This window comes from Eimeria acervulina, genomic scaffold (genome assembly GCF_000499425.1).
Source record: "Eimeria acervulina Houghton genomic scaffold, Eah_scaff79, whole genome shotgun sequence".
In the NCBI taxonomy this organism is placed as follows: Eukaryota; Apicomplexa; class Conoidasida; order Eucoccidiorida; family Eimeriidae; genus Eimeria; species Eimeria acervulina.
In genome coordinates this window covers 39,407-54,130 of record NW_013549599.1, presented here as the reverse complement: position 1 = coordinate 54,130, position 14,724 = coordinate 39,407, and the positions used below count along the sequence as shown (strand labels likewise).

The window sequence follows — 14,724 nt, the reverse complement described above, 5'->3', positions numbered from 1 at the left end:
CAGAAGATTTGAGGGTTGTTATATTAGTGTTGTTGAGCGAGCTGTATGTATCGATTGAAGTGTATGGGCGACTCTGTTGAAAGAAAGAAGAAAGAAAATAAATAATAGGCATTTTAATTTATATTTTTAAATATATAATAATGCATTAAACGAGCAGATGCAGTATTGTGATGATACTGAAAAAAAAAACAGAAAAAACGCAGCAGCTGCTGCTGCAGCAACGGCAGCAGCAACAGCAGCAGCAACACCAGCAGCAGCAGCAGCAGCAGCAGCAGAAGCGATGCTGTTGGAGCAGCGAAAATGATTTAATTTTTAAGGTTTTTAAAGTTAAAAATAATACAACAGAAATAATTTAACTAAAATAATTAAACTTAAAAGAAAGAAATAGTGCACAAAAAAGAATATGAAGACAAGTGAAGGGCGGAGCAATCGATTGAACCGAAGTAAATAAACAAATAAATAAATAAATAATAAATAAATTAATTAATTAATTAATTAATTAATTAATTATAAATAAATAAATAAACAGGTAAATAAATAAAATGCTTGTTCTTTTATTTTTATTTTTATTATATTTTCATTTGTATGAATATTCGCTGGGGTTTTCTTTAGCTGTTTTTGTCTGTCATAATATTTAATAATATTTTTTATATTATTATTATTATAAATATTATTGTTATTATACTTATCAGTGCTATTATCATTATTTGTCGTAGATAAACAAAATAAACAAAACAAATAAAACAAACAAACGTAACAAAATAAAAAAAAAATTAATAATAATAAACATATAATAAAATCAGCAAAGGCGACAAAAAAGCAAAAGAAAGAAAAAAGAAAATGACGAAAAAACTGCGGAGACAGCTCAACCCTAGAACAGAGACAATACACCCAAATAACAATTCGTCTATTTCATATAAATTAATATATAAAATATATTTTATATGTAATATTATAAACCTATATACTCCATTGTAGAGCAACAGCAGCAGCTGTTGCTGCTGCAGCAGCAGCAGTAGCAGTAGCAGTAGCAGTAGCAACAGCAGCAGTAGCAGCAGCAGCAGCAGCAGCAGCAGCAGCAGCAGCAACTGCTGCTGCTGCTGCTGCTGCTGCTGCTGTTGCAGGCACCCTTCTAGAAGTATAGATAAAGTATTAAAAGTAGTAACAGCGTAAAGCACTTCATAAAAAATAAAAAATTATAGATGTATATACACCTAAATAAAGCCTCCTCTGTGGCTGTTTTAATTACACATCTTTCTTGTTTGTTTCTGCTATGGAAGAGGATACGCCCTAAACCCTAAACCCTAAACCCTAAACCCTAAACCCTAAACCCTAAATACTGAGGCCCGCAAACAATGCAGATCTGTTTCTGTCTCGCTGAGCAGAGACAGAAAGGTTGTTGTTTCTCTATGAACAATCTTCTTAATGCTTATTCACTTACACTCATAAGTAAATAAGTAAATAAATAACAAAGAATAAATAAATAAATAAATAAATAAATAAATAAATAAATAAATAAATAACCCCTGTTTGAGGTCAATAACAAAACCGAAGAGATGCTGCAGAGGGCCCAGCTAAAGCTGCAGCATTTCTTCTTCTGAATTAGGGTTTAGGGTTTAGGGTTTAGGGTTTAGGGTTAGGGGCTTCAGGTTGCGGCTACAAACCCTAAGCAATAATCTTCCGGTGGAGGTTTAGGGTTTAGGGTTTGTGCCTCTTATTTCTTATTTCTTCTTTAGGGTTTAGGGTTTAGGGTTTAGGGTTTATATTACAGGTTGATTGCCTCTATACTACCTCCCATATAATATCTAACATCTTATTTAGGGTTTAGGGTTTAGGGTTTATATTACGAATATATTATATCATATATCATATATCATATATATACAATATAAAGTAAATAATATACCGTAACATAATGAAGGTTAATTTATTAGGGTTTAGGGTTTAGGGTTTAGGGTTTGTGGTTTGTAAGATAATTAGGTATTAAGGGTAATCGAATCCGAGTGTATCGAAGGGTAATTTAGGCGAATTAGGGTTTCTTTTTGTTAGTATTTCAACGCCGGTGTCTGTACAGCAGAGTGTATGCTCAAACTGAGCAGAAAGACTACCGTCGGCAGTTACCGCTGTCCAGCCGTCCGGCCAGAGTGTATCTGCAGCTCTTCCTAGACAAAGCATCGGCTCGATTGTAAAGACATGCCCTGGCTTCATAACACCTACCTGCAGATATTTAAACATATATATACATATAAATAAATATATATATATATATATATATATATGCTTTAAATCAATTAGTTAACTGCATATCTTACATATATTATATGCTGCAGATGGTGCAGAAACAACAGCAGATTATTATGACAGATGCAGCAGCAGCTGCTGCTGCTGCAGCTGCTGCAGCAGCAGCAGGTGCACATTGAAAGAGATGCAGCAACAGTAAATACACATGCAACAACAGCAGCAAATAGAGAAGCAACATGTGAAGATCAGAATGCAGGAAATAAAACAACAGCAGCAGCAACAGCAGCAGCAGCAACAGCAGCAGCAACAGAATAAACAGCCCCCTCTCTATTGTAAATTTATGCAGATAAAAGTGAAGACAGAGCAGCAGCAAACAAAGCAGATAACCAACTATAACTTTTAATTTAATCTACAAGACAAACACGCGAAGAATAGACAGAAATGTACAGCTGCTGCTGCTGCAAATGCTGCTGCAGCTGCTGCAGCTGCAGCTGCTTCTGCTGCTGCTTTGCTGCTGCTGCTTTGCTGCTGCTTACTGCTTTATTGTTGCGGTAGTGAGGAATGCTGGGAGAAGTATGAAAAAGTTCGCCGATGCCATGGCCGCAGTATGAACGAACAACAGATAAGCTGCACATACACCCCACGCACCTCAACATACACCCTAGATAGCTCAGCATACACCCTAAATAACTCAGCATACAGCTTAAATAGCTCAGCATACACCCTCAATAGCTCAGCATACACCCTAAATAGCTCAACATACGCCTTAAATAGATCAGCATACACCTTAAATAACTCAACATACACCTTAAATAACTCGGCATTCACCTTAAATAGCTCAGCATACACCCCAAATAGCTGCGCATACACACTGTTCGGCTAATAGGTTTCTTTAGAGAGGAGCTTGTTTATAAGAGAAGGGTTTATAAGTGCTGGCGTCTGAATGTAGAGTTAATAAATGCGATAATAATTAGTAATACCCTTCGTTGAAAAGCAGACAAAATGCATGCAGACACTCACCCATACTTATCTGCAAACGAAGAAACGACGCGGCCGATCTCTCGATACATCATTCCTGGCTTACACTGCAGCAGCAACAGCAACAGCAGCAGCAGCAGCAGCAGCAGCAGCAGCAGCAATAGCAGCAATAGCAGCAATAGCAGCAACAAAAGGTAAGGCAGCAGATACACCAGCAGCAGCAGCAGCAGCTTATTGTATTCCACACCTAACAACACCTCATTAGCAGCTGCAGTAAATGAAGCAGATAATGCAGCAGAACCAACAGCAGCAACAGATAAAGCAGCAGCAGCAGCAAAATAAGCAGTAGCAGCCCTAAGAGACGCAGCAACAGCAACAGCAACACCAACACCAACACCAACAACAGCAGCAACAGCAGCAACAGCAGCAACAGCAGCAGCATCAGCAACATATCAAGCAGCAGCAAGAGACAAAGCAGCAGCAACAGATCAAGCAGCAGCAACAGCAGCAGCAGCAGCAGAGTGTATGTACAGCTTTGATAGCTTCCATAAGACAAACGTAAGAGCCCTGTAGAAGCCGATGCTGATCTGCGTTGGGTGTACCGCAGCAAAATGTCTCATTAAGGTCTGCATGCATGCCTTTATAATAAACAGTAATATCTACATTTACGATGTCTCCTTCTTCGAGAGGCCTGAGGTTTAATAACGCATACACTCAAACATCTCTTGCTGCACATACCTCACTACCACCAGCAGCAGCAGCTGCTGCTGCTGCAGCAGCTGCAGCAGATAATGTGCGACAGCAGATAAAGCAGCAGCAGCAGCAACAACACATAATTCAGCAGCAGCTCTCTGTCTGTCTTCTACATGCATTATCGGCAACTCTTTAAAAAACTGCTCCTAAGTTTACATTTAAATCAGGGTTTAGTGTTTAGGGTTTAGGGTTTGGGGTTTACGGTTTAGTGTTAGGGTTTAGTGTTTACTGTCTAGGGTTTACGGTTTAGGGTTTAGAGTTAACGACTTACGGTTTACTGTAAGGGTGTAGGGTTTAGTGCAAGGATTTAGGATTTAGTACTTAGTGCTTAGGGTTTAGGGTTTAGGATTTAGTACTTAGTGCTTAGGGTTTAGGGTTTAGGGTTTAGGGTTTAGGGTTTAGGGTTTAGGGTTTAGGGTTTGTGGTTTGTTACCTGAGGTCGGGTATGCCGTGGCAGATGGTTTCGTTGACGCTGATGCAGCAGGACTTAGGAAAGTGTTGATAATTTAGAGGCGAAGGATAGGCGGAGCTTTGAACAATAAATGAGTGCACAGCTTTGTCGATTTGATCAGCTGTAACTCCGACCCGAATCATTTTGTTTGCTAAGTCCAGAGCTGCACGACCTAAAGCACTTGCTCCCCGCAGACGCTTATACAAACAAAGAAAACAAATGCACAAATATAAATATATAAATTTATTTATTTATTTATTTATTTATTTATTTATTTATTTGTGTATTTGTAGATGTGTGGATATGTATATATACTGTTATACTTATAAATATGTGTTTATATGCTTATGTATACTCAATATATATATAATTATATATATAATTATATATATTGAATATAATTATATATAAATATATAACATAAAATTACATATAATATACAACATATAATTATACATATAATACATAATATAAAATAATATATATAATATATAAAATATGTATAATATAGATATAATATATGAAAACCACATTATATAATATAGATAATAAATATTATATAACATATAAAATAGATAATATATATAAAACATATAAAACATGAGATATTTATATATATAATAATAATATTATTAATATTATATATACCTCTATCTCTTCTTGAGTGTGAACTTTAATAGCATTATGACGCAAACTTTGCTCAGATATCGGCACACCGCTTTCGGCGTAATCGGGAGCAGGTATTGTCGGAGGGACAGACACTTGTGGGGTGATCGGCCAAGGGCGTAAAGAGCCCGAAAATCTATACCCTACGAAGCGGCTGTGCATGCGCATGCATTCGGGTGTATACGCACCTCATCCACTCATATTTCAATCCTTTATTTTACTATTTTTGTTTTTTTTATTTTTATTTTTATTTTTGTTTTGTTTTGTTTTGTTTATTTAAATTCAGTTTAATTTAATTTATTTTATTTTATTTTTCTTTGTTTTATTTTACTTTCTTTAGTATAATTCGATTTAATATTAATATTAATGTTAATTTAATATTAATTTAATCTAAGACTAATTTAATATTAATTTAATATTAATTTAATATTAATTTAATATAATTATTTAATATGAAATTAATTTAAATTAATTATTATATTTACCTCAAGTGCGGGTCGTTGATCCAAGCGTCGGTGTTATGCGGATTATAATTAGAGGCATCGATAGGGTGTACAGACAGCTGTTTTTTTTGTTTTTGTTTGTTAATAGATTGGATGACATCATGAATAACTTTATGTTTCTTCCACGACTGACGAAAGCACTCTTGAGAACAGAAGGTGTTCGGGTGTATGTTCAGCTCTACACAACGGGGGCAACTAAGAAAACGATTGTTTGAATTTGCTTCCGATACACCACACCCCTGGCATTCTGCTGCTGCTGCTGCTGCTGCTGCTGCTGCTCCTGTTCCTCCTGCTGCTCCTGCTGCTGCTGTTTCTGCTGGTGCCGCTGATGTTCCTGCTGAGCCTGTAGCAGCAGCAGCAGCAGATGTTGCTGCTGCGTCTGTTGCTGCTTCTTCTGCATTGGTGTTTGCCGACATGTTAGAGAGAAGAAGAGGTACAGAGAGAGAGAGAGAGATAAGAAAAGAGAGAAAGGAGAAACAGAGTAATAACAGATCCCGTTGTTTACTGCGAAGCACAAACCCTAAACCCTAAACCCTAAACCCTAAACCCTAAACCACCGGTTCAGGGGGGAGAACAAACACTATATTAAAGAGAAAACGGCAAATAGAGGCTGATAAATACTTTAAAAGACTAATAAATAAACATATAATGCTTAGAATAAAGAAGAAACAAAAGCAAAGAAATAAAAGAGATATAATATATGAAGTAATTGTTTTGGGGCTGTCTTCAGGAGGCCCCTATGGAAATCTACCGTTGAAATATTAATAAAATAATTAAATAATTATATTTAATTTCATCTTTTTATATTTAAATGCGTTTTTTATTTGTTTTAACTTAAACTCCTCTACTTATGAAATGAGCTGCGCATACACCTGAGCTGTGCCCCACATATTGAATTTGTTTGTTTGTGTATTTTGACGATACTATAATAATTAATTTGTTTTATTTCTTTTTTATTTTGTTAATTATTATTTATTTATTTATTTTACTTTTAATTTAAAAAAGAAATACAAGATTTACTGCACATCTCTTTTTTTCTTTTGCTGCTCTCTCTCTCTCTCCTTTTACCTTCTATTATTCTTTGTTAATCTCTGCTCTTCTTCTTTACTTCTGTTGCTTCATTTAAGGCCTCCTCCAACATAAACCCTAAACCCTAAACCCTAAACCCTAAACCCTAAACCCTAAGCAAGAACAGTTTTATAAACCCTGAAAAAGAAAATAAGCGAAGCAAAATGACGATGGCTACGACACAAAAACATCGCAGCTCAAACTTTCAGAGTGAAAATATAAATTTATCAAAACAGATGAAAAGAAAAGAAGAAAACAGCAGAAGCAGCAGCAGCAGCAGCAAACAGCAGCACCTCAACACCGATGATGATGAGCAATATGCAGAAGAAACAGAGCAGCAGCAGCAGCAGCAAGAGAAGAAAAAGAAGAAGAAGTACAAGCAGCAGGAGCAGCAGGAGCAGCAGGAACAGGAGGAGGACGAGCAGCAGCAGCAGCAGCTGGAGAAGAAGAAAAAGAAGCAGCAGCAGCAGCAGCAGCAGCAGCAGCAGCAGCAAGATGATCCCGCTGCTTGTGGAGCCTTTGATTTGTTTCCGATTTCCTCTTTAACAAAAAATTTGCTGCAGCAAAATAATATTAGGCGTCTTCTACCTTCGCAGTTTCTTACGTTCAAACAAGTCTATGAAGGTATGCGTCTATACACTCCAACTGCAGCAGCAAATGCAGCAGCAAATGCAGCAGCAGCTGCTGCTCTTACTGGTGATACGGGTGCTGCTGCACCAGCTACTGCTGCAGCTGCTGCTCTTACTGGTACTGCTGCAGCAGCTGCAACTGCTGATGCAACAGATAAAGCAGCAGCTGCGGCAGCAGCAGCAGCAGCAGCAGCAGCAGCAGAAAGGCATATGAAGCAGCTCGTTGCAGCTGCTGCTGATTGAGTGTTAGTGGTAGCACATATATTTCTTTGTGTTTTAAAATACGTTTTCTTGCCCTGTCTATATTTGTTTTATATTTGTTTGTTTGTTTTATATTTCTTTATGTTGTTTATTTTATTTTGTTTATTTTTATTTTGTTATTTTTAATAATATTTTTTCTTTAATATTTTTCTGCATTTCTTTGCGGTGTATGTTCACCTTTTTCACATTGATGAATATTTATATTTCAAATTAGCTAATAAATACAGGAAATATATTTAAATAAAATAATTAAATATAATAATAATTTAATTAATTAATTAATTAAATTAATTTTAATTAATTTAATTATTTTATTTGTTTTCTCGTAGGAAGAGATATTGTATGCAGAGCGAAGACGGGGACGGGTAAGACTTTAGCATTTTGTTTGCCTTTAATAGAAAAATATTTTTGTAATAAATATTTTAATGAAGATAATTTAAATAAAAGAAAAGAAGAAGAAAAAAACAAACAAAACATCGCAACTAGACCTCAATATACACCTCGCGGAAAGCTGAAAGGCACGCCTGAGTTAAAAGTAAGCTGCAGCAATCTTTAATATTAAAAATAAATATAAAATATTTAAATAAATATAATTATTAATTCATTTTAAACAATTATTTCTTTTATTCACGAGAAATTTTACTTCATGCTGCAACACCTCCGTATACACCCTAATTTGCTGCTGTTATTTTTTTATTTGATTTTATTTTTTGTGTTTTCATCTTTTCGCGAGTCTTCTCTTTTTATTGTGTTGCCTTTCTACTGTCTTATTTGTTTATTTATTTTTATATAATGTATATATATATGTATATTTATTTATTTATTTTTTATTGTTCTGCTCTTGTTTTCTCTTTGTCTTTTCTGTTTCTTGTTTGTTGTTGTTTGCAATTCATGTTGAGTTAATTAATGAGTTTATTAGTTCATTTATTTAAATCAAAATAAATAAATAAATAAATAAATAAATAAATAAATAAATAAATAGGCAGAGAGATGAATACGTAGACTACTACAAAATACATATTCCAGAGCAATGAAATGCATGCAAAGATAAATAATTATCTGTTTTAAATTTTGTTTGTTTGTTTGTTTGTTTGTTTGTTTGTTTGTTTGTTTGTTTTGTTTAGCTATTGGTTGTGCTTCCTACAAGAGAATTAGCACAGCAAGTTTATAATGAATTTGAGCGATATGCAGGCTGCCGATACACCGCAGTATGTATATATGGTGGGTCTCCTGAGATTACGCAGTTAAAACAATTAGAAAAAGAAGTTCATATTCTAGTAGGTACACCAGGAAGAATAATTGATTTTGTTAATAGAGGTGCAGTGACACTCCGAGGTGTACAGGCAGTTGTCTTTGATGAAGCAGATAAACTCTTAGAAATGGGTTTTAGAGAAGACATGCAGAATCTTCTCACTACTATACATGAACAAAAAAACAAAGCAGCAGATGCAGCAGCAGCAGACACAGCAGCAGCAGGTGCTGCAGCTGCTGCTGCTGCTGCTGCTGCTGCTGCTGAGGGCAGCAGCAGCAAAGAGAAAAAGAAGTTTCAGCTGCTGCTGTTTACGGCGACCTTCCCTAAGTGGGCTCGAGCAATAGCAGAAGAATTCATGAATAAGGATAGAGCATTTATAGACGTGACAGCATATCAGCAGCAGCAGGCAGAGCGGGAAGCAGCAGCAGCAGCAGCTGGAGGAGGAGAAGCAGCAGAAGCAGCAGCAGCAGCTGCAAGTACACCCGGAGGCACAGGCAGTGGGGCTGGCCTAATTCAGCATTTAGCAGTGCAGTGTCACTGGAGAGACAGAGTAAATGCATTACCGCTGCTTTTATCTCTCTACTGTTGCCCTGAAGCAGCAGCAGCAGCAGCAGCAGCACCAACAGCAGCAGCACCAACAGCAGCAGCAGCAGCAGCAGCAGCAGCAGAGGAAAAGGCTCTATGCGTAATATTTTGTGAAACAAAACAAGAAGTAAATGAGGTCGCCCTTGATTCACCCATCAGCAGCATTTGCTGCTGCATGCACGGAGACTTACCGCAGCAGCAGAGAGACACAATACTTTCATCGTTTAAGAGAGGGGCATTCTTAGCATTAGCAGCAACAGATGTTGCAGCAAGAGGGCTTGATATAAAGGATATTAGATTAGTTATTCAGCTGTCGCCTCCTAGAGATACAGAAACATATATACATCGCTCAGGACGCACAGGAAGAGCAGGAAGAAGAGGGCTGTCTGTGTTATTTTATAATAAGAATGATGCTGATTTTCTTGTTAATATTGAGCAAACAGGACATTTCAAGTTCACAAGAATTGCCTTTCCTTCGGTTAGAGATCTGCAGAAGCAAAGGCTGCAGCAGCTAACCAAGCAGCTGTTCCCTGCTGCAGACTTTGCTGCTGCTGCTGCTGCTGCTGCTGCTAAAACAGAGGCTGCTGCTGCAGCAGGAAAAACAGAAGATCAAATCTTGCTGCAGCAGGTTACAAAGAAAGTGCTGCAAGTTGAAAAAGCAGAAGATGCTGTCTTGAAGCTCCTCAGCTGTTTAACAAGAGATAAGCAATCAGCAGCAGCAGGAGCAGCAGCGGCAGCAGCAGCAGCAGGTTCAGGTGTATCTCCAGCTCCTGTGTCTTCTCTATCGGGGCGTAGTGGTTTTATTTCTTACTCTATTTTATTTTCGCCTCCTCCTTCACCCCCTCTGAAGGGATCATGCTCATATGTTTGGCGAGCACTTAAAAACAGATTCGGGCAGCAAACTGCTGCTGCTGCTGCTGCTGGTCGTAGGGGCGCAGCAGCAGCAGCAGGAGCAGCAGCAGCAGGAGATGGCGATGTGCTGGAGAGGATTGAACAGATGGTTTTAACAGAGAAAGGAGATGGTGCTGTCTTTGATGTGCCTGTCGAAGTGCATGCAGCGTTTGAAAAGCAGATTATCCTTCCGCTGAAAGCAGCAGCAGCAGCAGCAGCAGCAGCAGCAGCAGCAAATGGAGAGAGAAGAAAAGGGTTTACAATTCAGCCTGTCACTCAGCTGCCACCGCTGCAGGATGCGCTCTATCTAGCCAGACAGCAGCAGCAGCAGCAGCAGCAGCAGCAGCAGCAGCAAAGAAAGAGAGAAGGGGTTTCTTCTGCTGCATCGCGGCTGAACCCTAATCATGTATCAAACCGAAGAGGAGACAGAAAAGAGATAAATAGAAGAGGCAGAGGAGGTGCTGCTGCTGCTGCAGCAGGTGCAGCAGGTGCAGCAGGAAGAAGCCCTTCGCTGCGATTAAATAATAATAATAATGCGTGGAGCAGCAAACGAGACAGAGAAGAAGAGAGAAGAAGAGACAGCAGAGGAGACAGAGGGATGCGAGGAGGCAAACAGCAGTTTAAACGCCAGCGCATTGCATAGAGATGACAGACAGTTAAAAGATTAAAAGAGACAGATAAATAAATAAATTAAAAGAAACAAATAAATATTAATAACAAGATTAAAAGATATTGAAGGAAAGGAGACACACAGAGAGACAGACAAAGAGAGATAGCTTTAAAAAGTAATTTAGAAATATATAAAAAGATAAATACAAAGATATAGAGGCAAGCAGACAAAGATATAGAAGGAGACAGATAAATAAGAGCTGAAAGGAGACAGATAAAGATGTGAATTCAGACAGATGAAGAAAAACATTATGATTGCCGACTAATAAATATTTACACTTAACATCTTCTTTTGCTGTATCCTGTCTCTTCTTAACCCTTCTGAGGAGACAGGTTTTTTTATTATTATATTATCTTTCGGCGTAAACTTCTTTTTACTGTCTTTATGTACATATATATATATATTATAATATATAATATATATATATATCATCTCCTCTCATTTGCTTCGTGCTGAACACAGACATTTGAAGTCTTTTATATTTACTCTGCTGCTGCTGCTGCTTTTATTGCTGCTGCTGCTTCTGCTGCTGCTGCTGTAAGCGGCCCTACACGGCGAGACAGAGGTGAAGCCAGAGCATAAGCCTTCCACTGCTGCTGCTGTTGCTCTGTTGCTGCTCCGGCTGCTACTGCTGCTGTTGCTGCTGCTGCTGCTATTTCTGGTCTGTCTGATGAGCTCAATTAGACTAACTACGAGAATTTACTTTTGCTCCTTTTCTGTGCATTATCGAAAAGAGAAATGCCTCAGTGCTGTACAAACGCAAAGACACGATAAAAAGAAAAAAAAAGTTTCAACAAAGATTTGCTGCCTTGCCCTGCACACATGCATGCATGCATGCATGCATGCATGTGTGCAGCCCCACTTAAACGCATGCATATATTTTCAAGGAGGGCTTGGGGCTTCCCAGAGCCACCTCAAATTTCTTTGTTTTTCTCCTTTACCTTCTATAATAACAACCTGGTTGGGTAAGAAGATGAATTGTTTGAGAGTGAAATAGACATAATGAATTGTTTAAGAATGAAAAAGGAGTAATGAATTATTTAAGTGTAAGATAGAAATGCCTAAGAAATATTTTGCTGAGTATTACTTATTATATAACCAACGGTGCACACAGACACAAACAAAGTCTGCTCTATAATATATAATAATCTACGAAATATATCTAAGATAAAATTATTATTATTAAAGGTTTTAATCGTAAAAGCAATTCAAAAAATACTTTTTTGAATTATTTTTTTAAAAATATTTTTCTCCTTCCGTTGTACTGACCAGGCTAGAGGAGTGTGCGTGGGGGGTCTGTGGGCAAACGTATGCATATTTGAGGCCTGGAAAGCGGCGAAAAAGCGTAAATAATAAATTAAAATGAAAATAAACAAGATAAAATAATATATTGCAAAAAACATAGTTAATTAAAGCAAGAATAGAGAGAGAAGAACAGAGCCGCACCGGTGGTCGGCTGCAACCGCTGAGGTGTCTGCACAGCTGACGGCAGCACTGGCTGCGGCAGCCCCGCATACTTTTATTGAAGAGAAGTTGTAAAATTTATGTTTTTTGTCTTTTAATTTTAAATATAATTGCAAAACTAAGGATAAAAAGAAGAAATTCAAAGCTGAGACGCCTATTTTTATCAGAGTTTCCCCCTGCCTTCTACTCAAACCAGACCGTGGGTAGCAGACAGCGGTTAAGTTTTTTCTTCTTTTATTTCCTTTTTTTCTTCTAATTTGCAGATTTATTGTATTGTTATTGAGTTGTTTTGCTTGTTTTCAACATGAAGATACAAGTAGAAGCCACGGACCTCCGAGATGATAAGCAATACACCGCAATCGTCGAGGCCTGGGAAACCTTAGACACCGTTCGGGCTATTGTAAGCATGTGAAGGGAATTGATTTATTTTATTTTATTATTAATTAATTAATTATTTAGTTATTTAATTCTCTGCCTTAGTTCAAATAAATAACACCGTATTCGAATGCTTCTTATCGACGTTTACACGTGTCCATTGTGAGGGATAGGGTTTAGGGTTTAGGGTTTAGGGTTTAGGGTTTATTGGAATATTTGTTATTTATTTGAGGTTATATTTTAAACGTTGAGGTTTATAAGTTTTTTGAGTATTTGTTTAAGGCCTTCGTTTCTCGTTTGCTTCGGGCAGTATATTCTTCTTTTATTTTTCTTGTATACTTGTTTATTATTCTTTATCTTCATTTAATTATTTTCTTTGTCTTCTTCTCTTCCTATTCCTGTTTTACTTATCCTTATCTTTATTATTATTTGATTTAAACCATAACCTTAACACATATTTTTTTTGTTCTTTCTTCTTCTTATGCCTTATTATTATTTTTTATTATTATAATTATAGTATTATTATTATTATATTATTATTATTTTTTCTTCAGCTAGCTGAGAAGATTCCTAATGCCCCGCCTAAACATCAATTTTTTTATGTTCGCGAGGAGTTTGTAAATTCGTCGATACCCGCAGACCAACTGCGAAAAAAATCAAGAGCAGCAGGCATGTTAGACGATGTAGGTAAGAAAATAATATTTATTTATTTATTTATTTGTTTGTTTATTTGTTTATTTGTTTGTTTGTTTGTTTGTTTATTTGTTTATTTGTTTGTTCATTTATCTGTTTGTTTGTGGGTAAGAAAAGAATATTTTATTTATTTATCTATTTATCTGTTTGTTTGTTTATTTGCTTGTTCATTTATCTGTTTGTTTATTTGTTTGTTTATTTATTTATTTATTTATTTATTTATTTACTTACTCATTTACCTGTTTATTTGTTTATTTATTTGTTCGTTTGTTTGTTTGTTTATTTGTTTATTTGTTTATTTATTTGCTTTATTTTATCTATTTATTTGGTTGGTTATTTGTTTATTTATTTATTTTTACACTGGCTTTAGGGTTTAAGGATTAGGGTTTAGGGTTTAGGGTTTAGGGTTTATGATGCAGAAGAAAAAGAAGGAGAGCCTAAGCTCGCTCGCTGTTTTGTTTATGTTAATCCAACGCCTTTAGATTTCAGCGATATGTTGAATGATGGTGAGGCAATATAATTAAATTAATTTTATTAATTTTATCTTTCTTCTATCTTTCTTTATTTCTTTTTGAATAGACTTAGTTCTTTTGACCCCTCCTTTCATCTTTATTTTTTTTCTTCTCTAGAATAATTAAATTTAATTCATTTTATTTGTCTATTTGCTTCTGTTTTTATTTTTTAAGTTGTTTTATCTCTCTTTTCATGCTTTTTATTATCTTTATTTCTCTTTCGGATGAATGAGTTTAATTTAATTTATCCTTTTGGTTCTCTGAGTTTAATTTATTTTATTTGTTTCTGTCTTTCTTTTTATTTATATTTAGAAGTAATGAGTTTAACTCGTTTGATTTTTATTCTTTTAATTTAATTCTTCTTTCGATTTTTATTTGTTTGTGCATATCATAGAAGTCGCAAATTTTCAGAGCAAATGCAGCGACAGCAACGTCAGCATTTTTTGATGTTTATTTCGGATGTTTGTTTATATTATTTGTATAAAGATAATATAATTGAAGAAAGATTAATAATTATTTACTCTAAAAGACAATAAAGGAGATTACCCTGTTTGTGTCTGCATGTTTGTTGTTTGTTTGCTGCTTTACTTTGTGCTGCACATCAACTTAAATGAAGATTTAATCAAAAAACTCAGAGGCAAAGCCGAAGGAGAAATTAAACAAATTGTCTTCCGCATTAAACTCGAAGGTGCAGAAAACAGACTCTGCATTGCTGTTGACTCCTCTTCTATT

The 14,724-nt window shown here is 36.1% G+C and overlaps 3 protein-coding genes across 3 annotated transcripts; all 3 read left to right on the top strand.

The window, feature by feature from the left end:
* Nucleotides 1-6,824: 6,824 nt before the first annotated feature.
* Nucleotides 6,825-7,532, top strand: EAH_00013730 (hypothetical protein; the record flags this gene model as incomplete). The annotated part of the gene is made up of 1 exon (XM_013394425.1): nt 6,825-7,532. One exon carries the CDS (start codon nt 6,825-6,827, stop codon nt 7,530-7,532), a length of 708 nt encoding a protein of 235 aa, XP_013249879.1.
* A 1,397-nt stretch (nt 7,533-8,929) lies between these two features.
* Nucleotides 8,930-10,921, top strand: EAH_00013720 (nucleolar RNA helicase, putative; the record flags this gene model as incomplete). Its single annotated transcript, XM_013394424.1, has 1 exon — nt 8,930-10,921. The coding sequence occupies one exon, from the start codon at nt 8,930-8,932 to the stop codon at nt 10,919-10,921; it is 1,992 nt and encodes a 663-aa protein (XP_013249878.1).
* A 1,795-nt stretch (nt 10,922-12,716) lies between these two features.
* Nucleotides 12,717-14,000, top strand: EAH_00013710 (hypothetical protein, conserved; the record flags this gene model as incomplete). The annotated part of the gene is made up of 3 exons (XM_013394423.1): nt 12,717-12,812; nt 13,342-13,474; nt 13,900-14,000. The coding sequence occupies 3 exons, from the start codon at nt 12,717-12,719 to the stop codon at nt 13,998-14,000; spliced, it is 330 nt and encodes a 109-aa protein (XP_013249877.1).
* Between the last annotated feature and the right edge of the window lie 724 nt (nt 14,001-14,724).